Source organism: Peromyscus maniculatus, chromosome X (genome assembly GCF_049852395.1).
Source record: "Peromyscus maniculatus bairdii isolate BWxNUB_F1_BW_parent chromosome X, HU_Pman_BW_mat_3.1, whole genome shotgun sequence".
Classification (NCBI taxonomy): Eukaryota; Metazoa; Chordata; class Mammalia; order Rodentia; family Cricetidae; genus Peromyscus; species Peromyscus maniculatus.
This window is the reverse complement of record NC_134875.1, coordinates 141,011,001-141,024,462: the sequence shown is the minus strand read 5'-3', so window position 1 is coordinate 141,024,462 and position 13,462 is coordinate 141,011,001. Positions and strand designations below refer to the sequence as shown.

Below are 13,462 nucleotides of genomic sequence, written 5' to 3'. Positions count from 1 at the left end.
CAGTCCTCTGCACAAACAGTACATGCTCTTAACCACGGAGCCATTTCTCTAGTCCAACTTGAAAGAATCTTAAAAACATTACGTTGAATGACAAAAGACATTCTCAAGCTATTATGTATCTTATGATTCCATCCATATAACATTATCTAGAAACCACAACTATAGCAACAGAGAATACCCAGGTGTTGGGAATGGGTTTCAGTGGTATTATAAAGGGATAGCATAAGAATCAGGGGGATAGGGTATTACAACTTTTCTGTATTCTGAGTGTAATGATAATCACATGAATTAATAACTTAAGATTTCATAGAACTGTACACACAAAAAATCAAACTGATTGTATGTTAATTAAAAAATAAGTCAAAAAAATCTCAGAGTTGCACATATAAATCATATTGCTAAAAATAAAACTATTTTTGGTTTTTTGTTTTTTTTTTTTTTTGAGACAGGGTTTCTCTGTGTAGCTTTGGAGCCTGTCCTGGAACTCACTTGGTAGCCCAGGCTGGCCTCCAACTCACAGAGATCTGCCGCCTCTGCCTCCCGAGTGCTAGGATCAAAGGCATGTGCCACCACTGCCTGGCTCCAACTTATTTTTGTAATTTTTACTTCATAACAAAAAATCCTAGTTGGGCCTTTTCTCCCGATAGTAATAATTACTTTCTTATTTTATGGAGACTCATTTAAATAGTCTTTTTTATTTATTATCTACTTCATCCTCCAGTAAGACATCCTTTAGGTTAAAATATACATTAATGAGATGGCTCTGTGGGTAAAGGCACTTGCCACCAAGCCTGGTGACCTGAGTTTAATCCCCAGAACCCACATGGTGGGAGGAGAGGACTAATGTACCAAAGTTGTCCTCTGGCCACATGTGCACTGTGGCTTACACACACAATAAATAAACAAAAACATCAAAAATATGCATACATCAAAATTAGCTGAGGGTGTAGCTGAGTTGTAGAGTGTTTCTTTAGCATGTGTCAAGCCCCGGGTTTGATCCCTAGCATGTAATACTGACAGAAGACACATAAGAGCATTAACTGTAATGAGTTGTTTCTGGGGAATGCATTTTTAGGCTTATTTTCTAATTTTTCAGAATATGTTTGTAGTACATTAATCATCAGTAGAAAAAAAAAGGACCCTTTTCTATTCAGACCTCAGAACATTTTTAAAGGAAATTTTAGAATTTCCATCAGTAAGCAGGGGAAATCAAGTAGCAAGGAGGGAAGCTGGGGACCAGCAAAAAGAACAGAGAACTAGGGAGCGTAGCAAGCGAATGTAAGAAAGGCGGTGAAGGCCAGCGAGGCGGCTCAGCAAGTGAAGACACTTGCCACCAAGCCCGACAACATGAGCTGGATTCCTACAGCCCACACGGTGGAAGGAGAGAACCAACTCCCACAGGCTGTCCTCTGGCTTCCACACACATGGCATGGCATGCACACAGCTGCAAACATGTGTGCACCCAAAATCAACTTTTTAAATTAAAAACAAAGAAAGCCGGTGATTCTTGGGAAGGGAAAGGCCAACTCACCTGAGATTGTTTGAAAACATCCTTCCCAACCACATCCAGGTTTGAGGGGTCTTTGATGGAACTGACATACTCAGAAACAGCCTTGATCACGACATCACAAGGTGGAAGGACCAACTGATGGGCTCGGACCTAGAAAAGACAAGTAAAGGACACCAAAGTCAAAGATGGGGGCGGGCTGGAGGGACGGCTCAGCTGTTGAAGGCTAGGCTTACAACCAAAATCTGAGTTTGGTTCCCAGCACCCACAGCTGTCCCAGCAGCTACAAAACAAAGTCAAAGATGGATCACTGGGTTGGGGATTTAGCACAGTGGTAGAGCGCTTGCCTAGCAAGGGCAAGGCCCTGGGTTCGGTCCTCAGCTCTGGGGAAAAGAGAAAGAAAGATGGATCACTAAGAGAAATTCCAAAGGTGGATGACATCCTGGCAGGGTGTGCTAGAGTCTCCCCGAAATGAAAGAGAAAAGAACTCTACAACAGTTATTGAAGAGGTGGCCAACACCCAAACGTTCCCAGGTAAATAACAGTATAGGAAACTTGACAAAGCAGGAAAGGCCAGAGTGTTTCCAGAGGGGGTGGCTGGGTTTAAGAGGCTGCCTGTTCTCAGTCAGAGGGATCCCCAACAGTAGCTGGGCGCGCCCCAGAAAAACTTAGACAAGCTGCAGCGTTGTTTCAGGACCAGACATTTTAACTTATTTTACTACATTCATTGGTTTGTTTATGTGTGTGCGCACTTGTGTCACAATTCATGTGTGGAGGTCAGAGGTCCACTTGTAGGAGTCAGTTCACTCCTTCCACCATGTGGGTCCCAGGGATTGAACTCAGGTTGTCAGGCTTGGTGCAAATACCTCTACCCACTGAGCCATCTGGCCCACTCTGTAACAGACATTGTAGAGCAGCAGAAAACCAGGTCAGAGTCTGTACAGCAGCAGGAATGATGGGAAGAGATGCTAGAAACCCTCTGTCCTCAGTGCTGGGGTGGTTGGCACTCAGAACCCAGTGGAGCAGCAGTGAAATGCCATTTCAAAAAGGCCATGCTGTGTAGGTGGCTAGGCTGTCCAAGACACATTCTTGAGGCACGCTTTTGGGGAAACTCAGGAAGAGCTGCAGGGACTGTATACTGAAATGCAGCCAGTGGAATACTGCTAACCTGGGGTAAAGGAAGTCTGAATCAGAACCACAGTATTAAGGGAGCAGAAAGCCTACTGGGAGGCAGGGTTTGCAGAGGAACTTCACCTAAGCTCAAAGTAGTACTCCGGACAACTCCTTTACTCAATACCAAATGGCAATTTAGCAAGCAGACTTGGTCCTGCTGTTCTTGTCCTGTATCTGTTCTTCTTTTCCTTTCGCTTTACAACTTCCTTTTCCACTTTCCTCTTCTAAATAACATAGGCTTGCCTAGTTTGCAGGGCGTCTCTGTGTCTCAGCCTTCTGAGAACTGGAACTGTTGTCTGTTCCCTGATTTCAGTCTGTTAGTGAAAACTGCCTCATGTCCCCCACTTTTGGCCCTTGCCCTCTCCATTCATGTTCTCTCTACTTTCTAGCAATCCAATTCTAACCGCTAGATGTACTAAGCTTTCTCCTAAGACCCACAGTCATTAGTATAGTGGCACACACATACTATCAGTGCCTTTTCTCAAAATGATTGAGGCTGAAGTGGTGATGGTTTTGTACTTTACTACTACTGGACAGTGTCATAATGGGCCTATGCCTGGATAGTGACTATTGTTGCGACAGCATTCTACTCTTGGGGAATGCTGGGGATCAACTCTGGTGCTCTGAGCACTAGTGCAACAGGACAATGACACCTCAACCCATCAAAAACTATCTCCCCTTGAACATTGTGAATATTTGCATGCAAAAATAAAGGTGACATTAAATAGAAAATCCAAGCAGCAACCTAACTGTATACCTGCAAGTCCCAACATAAAACCAGGAAATACAATGTTACATATCTCCTCTAAAAATTACCAAGTCCACAGTAATGCTCCCTATGAGAGTGACTTAAACAAAATTCCAAGGAATTCAAAAGAATAATCATAAATATGTTCAGAGAAATTGAGGACACAAAATCTCAACTGAATTTCAAAATGGTGGGGGCTAATAGCTGAATGAAACAGGAAGGCAATGAAAGATATTGAAATGGAATCCCATACAGACACAGAAATATGGAAGAAAACCCAAACTGAATTATTGGAAATTAAAAATTCATTAAGTCCAATTAAAAGCTCAGTGGAAAGCCTCACCAACAGAACGAATCATGGGAAGACACAATGCCAGGGCCTGAGGACAAAGTAGAAGAATAGCAACACTCAGGTGACAACCAAGATAAGGTAATTAAAAAAAGAAACACAGCATGCAAGATGGACAGTACAGGATGAAAAGACCGAATTCTCGGTGGTGCAGCCATGAGTAAGCTGCCCGTGGGACACGAAAACCCCCTATCCAGGGCTGGAGAGCTGGCATGGCAGTTAAAATATTTGCTTCTCTTGCAGAATACCTGGGTTCAGTTCCAAGCATTCAGTTGGTGGCTCACAACTGCTTTTAACTCCAGTTCCAAAGGATCCAACATCCTCATCTGGACTTTTTGGGTACAGGTATGCACATGGCACACAGACATATATGCAAGTACATACATATACATAACATAAAAAATAATGAAATCTTAAAAACACAAATACCTGCACATGCAAGTAACTCTAACTAAACACAATGGGTCAAAAAAAAAAAAAAAAAAAGACAGCCGGGCATGGTGGCACATGCCTTTGACCCCAGCACTCAGGAGGCAGAGGCAGGCGGATCTCTGTGAGTTCAAGGCGAGCCTGGTCTACAGAGTGAGTTCCAGGACAGTCAAGATTACACAGAAAAACCCTGTCTCAAAAAACCAAAAAAAAAAAAAATGTTAGTAGGAAGAGGAGACAGGAGACAGAGTAGGGATGAGGAAGGGTAATAAGGGATGAAAATATATAGGTTCGTCAGATAGTGGTGGCACACACCTTTAATCCCAGCACTCGGGAGGCAGAGGCGAGTATATCTCTGTGAGTGTGAGGCCAGCCTGGTCTATAGAGCAAGTTCTAGGACAGCCAGGGCTACACAGAGAAACACTGTCTTGAAACAACCCCCCCCCCAAAAGATTAGATTCATTATTTACATGTATGACATTATTTAGAAATTATTAAAAGAAATCACACAGCACTCCATTGATACATAGAAATTTATGTTCTCATGCATCAGTCAATGATAAAATTAATAATGAGGGACTAGCAAGATGGCTTATTGGTTATAAGCACTTGCCTCTGGCCTCTGTGGGAATCTGCACTTATATACACCTGTCGCACCTGCACGCACGTACGCACATACTACACACACACACACACACACACACACACACACACACACACACACGTGCTGTGGGATGTTCTGTATGTCCCGTGGGAGCCTGTTCTCGGGTTCCTCATGGCTTTACCCAGCAGGTCCGCCTAGAGGATGATTAGGACCATGGCTGAGTGCAGGTGTCTGAGATGGTCTACACTTGGCTGTGCTGAGGGATGGTCTGTATGGCAAATGTGTTGCTCTGATTGGTCAATAAATAAAACCTGATTGGCCGTGGCTAGGCAGGAAGTATAGGCGGGACTAACAGAGAGGAGAAATAAAAGAAAAGGAAGGCAGAAGAGTCACGGCCTGGAGCTGCCACCAGGACAAGGAAGATGTAAAGTACCAGTAAGCCACAAGCCGCGTGGCAGAGTATAGATTTATGGAAATGGATTAATTTAAGCTATAAGAACAGTTAGCAAGAAGCCTGCCATGGCCATGCAGTTTGAAGCAATATAAGTCTCTGTGTTTACTTGGTTGGGTCTGAGCGGCTGTGGGACTGGCGGGAGACAAAGATTTGTCCTGACTGTGGGCAAGGCAGGAAAACTCTAGCTAAACACACATATAGCTAAAATTCATAAAAAATAAACCTTACAAATAAATTAATAAAAATTTTAGATTTATTTATTTTCCTTGTAGGAATGTTTTGCCTGCACATATAGAGGCAAGTAGAGGGCATTAGATTTCCTAGCACTGGAGTTAGAGATGGTTGTGAATCATCTTGTGGGTGCTAGAAACTGAACCTGGGTCTTCCACAAGAGCTACAAGTGTTCTTAAGCACTGAAGCATCTCTCTAGCCCCCAAATAAATATAGTTAATAATGGGGGAAAAGTAATTCTAGGGGCTGGGGAGATGGCTCCGTGACTACGAGCGTTGGGGCACAAACACGAGGACCCACATAAAAAGCTGGGTATGGTCACACGGGTCTGTAGCCCACAGGTCTGTGCTGGGCCTTAATGACCACCAACCTAATTCCAGGTTCAGTGATAGACCCTATTATTCTGAAAAGAATAAGGTGGAAAGTTATACTGCATGACACCTGATAGCATCCTCTGGCCTCTGGATTAGCACCCACACACGTGTGCACATACACCATACACACACTCACACTTACAAAATCTTTAAACAAAAATAATTCTGTAATATATGGAGAATCTTTATATCCTGACTTGAACTAACCACAAAAAGGCCATTTTGAAAGAATCAGGAAAGTTGTAAAATGTATTAGATATTAAGGTAACAGGCCAGCAAGATGGCTTAGTGGATAAAGACGATTACTGCCAATCCTAATGACCTGCATTGGATCCTCGGAATCCACATGGTACAGGAGGAGAACCAACTCCTGCAAGCTGTCCTCTGACCTCTACACATCATCATCATCATCATCATCACACACACACACACACACACACACACACACTAAATAAATATATATTCCCCGAAATAAAAGGACGGTAACAAGAAATTAGCATTACTTTCATTAGGAGTGATAATGTCCATGTGCATATGCAAGAAAACGTGCAAACATTTTAGAGCCATACACAAAGAATATGCAAGTGAAATAACTTGTCATTCGTTTAAAGTCATATTGGCAATAAAAGAAAATCCAGCAAGCATGGCAAAAATCTTGGTAGTTGATCTAAATGATTAAACAATGCTAAATAATTGCAATAATCTATTGTTTTGCCCATGTTAGTGATATTCAAAAAAAGTCAATGAGGTGATTCTTAATGATATTCTGCTATGCTCATAGATTGGTGTCTAGCGCAATTGTCATTAGAGAGGCTTCATCCAGCATCTGATGGGAGCAGATGCAGAGACCCACAGCCAAATATTAGTGGAGTTCAGGGAACCCTGTGGCAAAGTGGGAGGAAGGACTCTTTTGAGTCAGAGAGGTCGAGGACGTCACAGAATCAACCAACCCGAGCTTAGGGGCTCACAGAGACTGAAACACAATTGCGGATCCTGTATGGGTCTGAGCTAGGTCCTCTGCATTAATTTAATGGTTTTTAGCTTGGTGTTTTTGTTGGACTCCTAAGAGTGGGAGTGGGCACTGTCTCTGACTCATTCTCCTGCTCTTGGGACCTTTCCTCCTACTGGGTTGACTCATCCAGCCTTGATCAGAAGGTTTATGCCTAGTCTTTTTTTTTGTTGTTGTTGTTTTGTTTTTTCGAGACAGGGTTTCTCTGTGTAGCTTTTCGCCTTTCCTGGAACTCGCTCTGTAGACCAGGCTGGCCTCGAACTCACAGAGATCTGCCTCCCGAGTGCTGGGATTAAAGGCATGCGCCACCACCTGGCTGCCTAGTCTTATTGTAACTTGTTATGCCATGTTTGGTTGCCATGGGAGGCCTGTTCTTTTCTGAAGGGAAAGAGAGAAGCAGTGGATCTGGGGGGAGGGGAGGGAAGGGAGGAGTGGAGAGGGGAAACTATGGTTGGGAGGTATTATATGAGAGAAGAATAAATAAATACATACATAAATATACAAATAATGAATAAATCAATACAAGATTTATTTATTTATTATGTATACAGTGTTCTGCCTGCATGTATGCCTGAACACCAGAAGAGGGCACCAGATCTCATTACAGATGATTGTGAGCCATCATGTGATTGCTGGGAATTGAACTCAGGACCTCTGGAAGAGAAACCAGTGTTCTTAACCTCTGAGCCATCTCTCCAGCCCTAAAGTGAACATTTTTGATGCTAGGTAAAAATGTAGGTTTGTGTTGCCTCATTGAAAATTATTTAAGTATAAGTTCCTTTACACTGTAATTATTGAATCAATGGTAGAAATCTCCAAAAGGCTTTTGATAAAATTTATTTTGTTGGGGGCTGGAGAAATGGCTCAGCAGTGACTAGCACATATTGCTCTTCAAGAGGACCTGAGTTCAATTTCTAGTACCCACACATCAGGCAGCTCACAACCACTTCTAACTCCAGCTCCAGGGGGATCCACACCTATGGCCTCTGTGGGCAAAATGCACTCATGTGCACATAGCCCCTACTTACATACACAGAACTAAAATCAAATTTAAAAAGTGAGATTCATAAACATTCCAAGTCACAAGGGGTCATTTGGCAAGAAAAATTTTTTTTTACCAAAACTATCATTCATTCCTCATAAAACAGTTATTGATGGAGCTGGAGAGATGGCTCTGAGACTAAGAGTACTTGCTGCTCTTCCAGAGGACCCAGGTTCAATTTCTAGTCCCAATATGGCAGCTCACAGCAGCCTTTAACTCCAGGGGACCCAACACTGTCTTCTGGCCTCCATGGGCACCAGGAATGCAAGGGGTGCATATACATACAAGCAGGCAAAATACCCATACACATGAAATTAAATAGAAATAAAAATAATTGTTTAAAAAGTCACTATGTTTAATGTGATAGCACACACCTTTAATCCTAACTCTTGGATGCAGAGGAAGGTGGATCCCTATGAGTTTGAAGCCAGCCTGGTCTACCTACATAGTGAGTTCTAGGTCAGCCAGGGCTATGTACAGAGGCCCTATATCAAACAGCTACTGTCAGGCATTGGCCAGACGCTGTCCTAAGGCACCAGGGACACAGCAGTGAAGACCAAATACAAGAACACTGCCTTCAAGGCAACAGAAATAGTAAATGTGTTGGATAAGGTGATACGCATGCATGTATGTATGTATGTATGCATATATGCACATATAATTTTAAATAGTGGGATTGGGAAAAGCCTCATTAAGAAAATGACATTTGACAGAACTTTTAGGAGTGAGAAAACGGCTATGTAAGAAAAAAAGGCAATCCAAGTAGAGAGAATGTTAAGTCTGACGCTTCTAAGGGGCTAGGAAGTGCTGGGGTTGGCAGGCTATGAGAAGGACTGAGTGACATAAACAGTCATTATAAGATTTTAAATAGGAAAGTGACACACTCTGAGTCATCTTTTTAAAATCAGTATATATTAACTATACAACAGAGTAGCTTTCATTATCATATGTTCCTGTATGAACATTATGTATTTTGATCATATTCACTTCATTACCCTCTCAACAGTCTCCTTATTTGTCCCAAATAGTCTAGTCCCCTCCCTATCAGTTTTTTTCCCCACACAGACAAAATAAGACAGATTCGTAATGCTAAAGAACAAATTTCAGAGCTGGGGATATAGTGTAGAAGTGGACTGATTTCCTATCATGTTTAAAGCTCTGGGTTCAATCCTGAGCACTGTCAATTTTTTTCCAAAAACAAATTTGCATAGTGTGTACATGTATGTGTGTGTGTGTGATGTGTGTGTGTGTGGGGGGGGGTGCAGGCGCACACGCATAAGCAAACCAAAGGTCCCCCTGGAGTACTGGTCCTCAGAAGTGGCTTATCTTGTTTTTAAGACAATCACTGGTACATGGGGTTCCTCAACTAGGGTAGAGTAGTTGGCCAACAAGCCTCCTGGATCTGCCTCTCTGTCTTCCCAGCACTGAGATTACAAGTACAAAGCATCTTGTCTAGCTTCCATGTTAGTGCTGGGACAGCGCTCAGGTCTTCATGCTTATACAGCCAGCGGTTTACTAACTGAGCTGTCTCTTCAGACCCAAGAACAAATTTTATTCTACACTTTTCTAAAAAACTAAAAGAGCATGTGGCCTAGTAATTCTAAACACAATGTGAATGGCCTAATTTCCCCTAAACGGCCATCTTAGTTTCACCTTGCAAGTTTCTAAAAACTTATACTTTTTTGGCAGTAGTAGAGATTGAACCCAGGTCCTCACACGTGTAGGCAAGCTCTATCACTGAGCAAATTCTCAAACCTAAAACCTTACTTTTAAGAGGGCTTTATAAAAACTATCAACAAACAGGTTGGAGTGATATCTCAGTGGTTAGGAGACTGGTAAGCAAAATGAAACTAGAGAGCTGGCCATTGGGTTTATTGGTAGCTTTGTTAAGGGCAATTTCAGCAAGTCAGATTACAGAAGCAGGATAGTGAACAGGTCAAATACAGCTCCCCTAACCCCCATGTGTGTGTATGTGCATGTAGGTAAGTGGTCAACATCACTCTTCAGTAGCCATCCTCTTTGTGTTTTGAGACAAGGTCTCTGATTAGGACCTGGGGATCACCAGTTAATCTAGGCTGGCTGATGAGAGAACCCAAGAATCTGCCTGTTTCCACCGCCCCAGGGCTAGGGTTATAAGCATGTGCCACCATCCCTGCTTTTTGTCTGGAGATCAAACTCCTTATGTTTGTACAGTAGGTACTTTATCAATGGAACCATCCCCTGCCCCTAACCCCTCGATGATTCTTTAGAAGAGTACACTGAAAGAAGAAAAACAGAGCGATAACTGAGGCGCAGGGAGTAAGGTCAAGAGTGGGTTTGGGCCTGGACAGATGCTCACGTGGCACAAAAACCTGAGCTCAGATCCCTAAAACTTGTATAAAAAGTCAGATATGGGCAGCACACACCTGTTATCCCAGTACTAGGAACACGGACACACACATACACACCCAAAAAGGGGACGTTTATTTTTAAACCTGAATCTTACATACCCAAATCATACACAGCCATCCATAGTAGCATGTGCTTATAATCTCAGAACTCGGGATGCTGAAGTCAGAGAATTTTGAGTTCAAGGCTAGTTGGCATCAGGTCTTATCTCCAATTAAAAAAAAAAAAAGGATTGGGGCTACAGAGATAGCTCAGGGGTTAAGAGCACTGGCTGTTCTTCCAGAGGAACCAGGTTCAATCCCCATCATTCATATAGCAGCTCACAAACATCTGTAACTTCAGTCCCAAGAGATGTGATGTCCACTTCTGGCTTCTGTAGGCACTATGTACGAATGTAGTGAACAGACATACATGCAGACAAAGCACGCTTAAATATATTTAAATTGAAAAATACACAGACATTTCTAAAAGGATCATGCTTATGCATCAAATGGGAAATAACCAATGAAGAGAGAAAAAATGGATGATGCCAGAGAAAGGACCCCGCTGAACTAGTATCTTTAAACTGGCAGGAGTGAATAGGACCTTTATAAATGGAAGAGTTTGCCTTAGATAGGACATGGACAAGTCATTCATGGTCATCAGGACACAAGCAGATTAAAGGTGAGGAGGTGAAGAGGAAATGGAAGTTCATAGAAATTCTCTTCCCACCACTTCCATTTGTTCAGTGAAACAGGAAGTGAGATCATGCAATGTGGGTGAGTCAATGAGGAGAAAGTATCAGAGGCTGAAGGAGGGAGACGGTATAAAATAATTATCGAAGACAGTGAAAAACAGGAAATGTAACATCACCAATTTACACCGCCAACACAGTGCCAAAGAGTATCAGTTCTTCTACAGGCTTCATAGCAGTAAACTCAGTTTTAATTGCTAAACTAGTAACAAAAATCAACACATCATTCATTGGATGTACATGACTGATCATTAGTGAGGTTGAGCATCTAGTCATATGATTAGTCATATAATCATAGGCTACGATGAGTCATATAATCATAGGCTATGATGAGTCATATAATCATGAGCTATGATTAGTCATACGCTTTTGTCAATTTTCTGATTCAGTCTTTTATTCATTTTTTCACTGTTTAGGTATTTTTCTTTGCCAGTTTGTATGAATTCTTATGTTATGGGTATTATCAGAACTAATTTTTATCTGCATGTAAAATTTAGTTTTACTTGAAGGGGAGAGTGTGAATGCAGTTCCACACTACCACAAATTAAGCAGTCAAGTTTCCCACATTTTGGAATATCATAGGAATCAGCACATGCCAAGTACAACCACCTTCTTGATCAGTGTCTCCACTGCCAGCAAGTATTTTATGCGAAATATTTTAAATTTAATGAAAGAGGACACCAATGAACATGCTGAACTGCATGGGGAAAAGCCCATGAGGCCTCAACCTCATGTAGACAAAGAACTCTAGGCAAGTGAGGAAAGCTGGGAGAGAGAGAGAGGCGGTCCTCCTCAGGGAAGAGCGCGCCAACTGGTTGTCCAGTGCTAAACTGTCAGCCCTGGAAACATACATTCAGGTACAGTATATGGACTCACCAGGTTATATTTAGGAATAAATACACACACACACGTACACACACAAATATATGTGTGCATGTAATAACAATTGGTGAAAAAAAGGGGGTCATGAATTAGAAGAATGAGTGGATAGGGATATATGAAAGGGTTTAAAGGGTGGAAAGAGAAGGGAGAAGTGTTGTGACTAAAATACAATCTCAAAAGCAAATAAACAAAAAGACTTTAAAAACGAAGATTTTTAAAAAATCTAATGAAAGACAACTATTCCACATCATCAAAATGCAATCAAAACTTGATGTCTCCTAAATGTACAGACACAAAATAGGGCACATTACCTTAAGTGATGCAAGAGGATGTTCTGGTCCCAAAAGGCTCCAGTGAAAAGCAGCCAAGTCCTCATCTGGTAGAATGTGGTTACCTATAAAATACAATTTCATTTATTCACTGTACAAATGTTTGCTTACATCTTTTAGGTCATAAAGAGGATCCTTCTGGGAGAGAAAATAACTGAATTAAGCATAGGCCTATATTCTTTTTATTTTTGAGACAGGGTTTCTCTCTGGAGCCCTGGCTGTCCTGGAACTCACTCTGTAGATCAGACTGGCCTCAGACTCACAGAGATCCACCTGCCTCTGCCTCCTGAGTTCTGGGATTAAAGCAGTCTCTACCATGCCCAACCAGGCCTATATTATTATTATTATTATTATTATTATTATTATTATTATTATTATTATTATTATTATTATTTTGGAGATAGGTCTCATTATATATCTCTGGGTGACCTGGGACTTAATATATAGACCAAGCTGGTTTCCAACTCAAAGGTCCACCTGCCTCTGCTTCCCAAGTGCTGGGATTAAAGGCATGCACCATAACACCCAGTAAGCTTTTTTTTTTTTTTTTTGGTTTTTTTTGAGACAGGGTTTCTCTGTATTACAACTCTTGCTGTCCTGGAACTCACTCTGTAGACCAAGCTGGCCTTCAAATCATAGAGTTCTGCCTGCCTCTGCCTCCTGAGAGCTAGGATTAAAGGTGTGTGTCACCACCATCTGGCAAGCCTATATTCTTAATGTAATAATTAATTATAGTAGCTATATATGTGTTGATTATCTACTTTGTACCATGTGTATTACATGTATCTCCTTTATAGTGATGAAGCCTCATAGTTTTATCTCCATTTTATAGACAAGGAAACTGAGATTCAAACAAGCTTAGTGACTTGGCCCAAGGTAGGCCTATGCTAGAACAGAGACTCAGGACTGTCTGACTATCAAATGCATGGTGCTACCCATTATCACAGGTAATAGGTAACTGTTACCCAGTTGTGCAGCTTTTTATTTTACAATAGCAAATTACTGATTACTTGACAAGTACAAAGCACTTTCCATATCTCATCTCACTTAACCCCATGAATAACACTTTTCATTTCTGAGATGAGGAAAATGAATCCAGGGAAGCGTGACTTCAGTGATTTGCACAAAATCTAATTCTAAAACTTGGGCTGATTCAATTAGATTATCCCAAGTGATGTTCTTTGTGCTTATAGGGCAAGGTCACAACTAT

At 41.7% G+C, this 13,462-nt stretch overlaps 1 protein-coding gene across 8 annotated transcripts in view; it reads right to left on the bottom strand.

Annotated features, from left to right (window-relative positions):
* Positions 1 to 13,462, bottom strand: part of Fam120c (family with sequence similarity 120 member C) — a 131,513-nt gene that overhangs the window by 79,251 nt on the left and 38,800 nt on the right. For all 8 annotated transcript variants that reach the window (XR_013048041.1, XM_006993977.4, XM_015987493.3 and 5 more), the window contains exons 3-4: positions 12,235 to 12,317; positions 1,532 to 1,660 (exon numbers count right to left, since the gene is read on the bottom strand). Coding sequence is in view for 7 of the 8 variants with exons in the window: in XM_006993977.4 (XP_006994039.1) it covers positions 1,532 to 1,660; positions 12,235 to 12,317 (212 nt within the window). In the remaining variant the exon portion in view is untranslated. The remainder of the gene's footprint in view (positions 1 to 1,531; positions 1,661 to 12,234; positions 12,318 to 13,462) is intronic.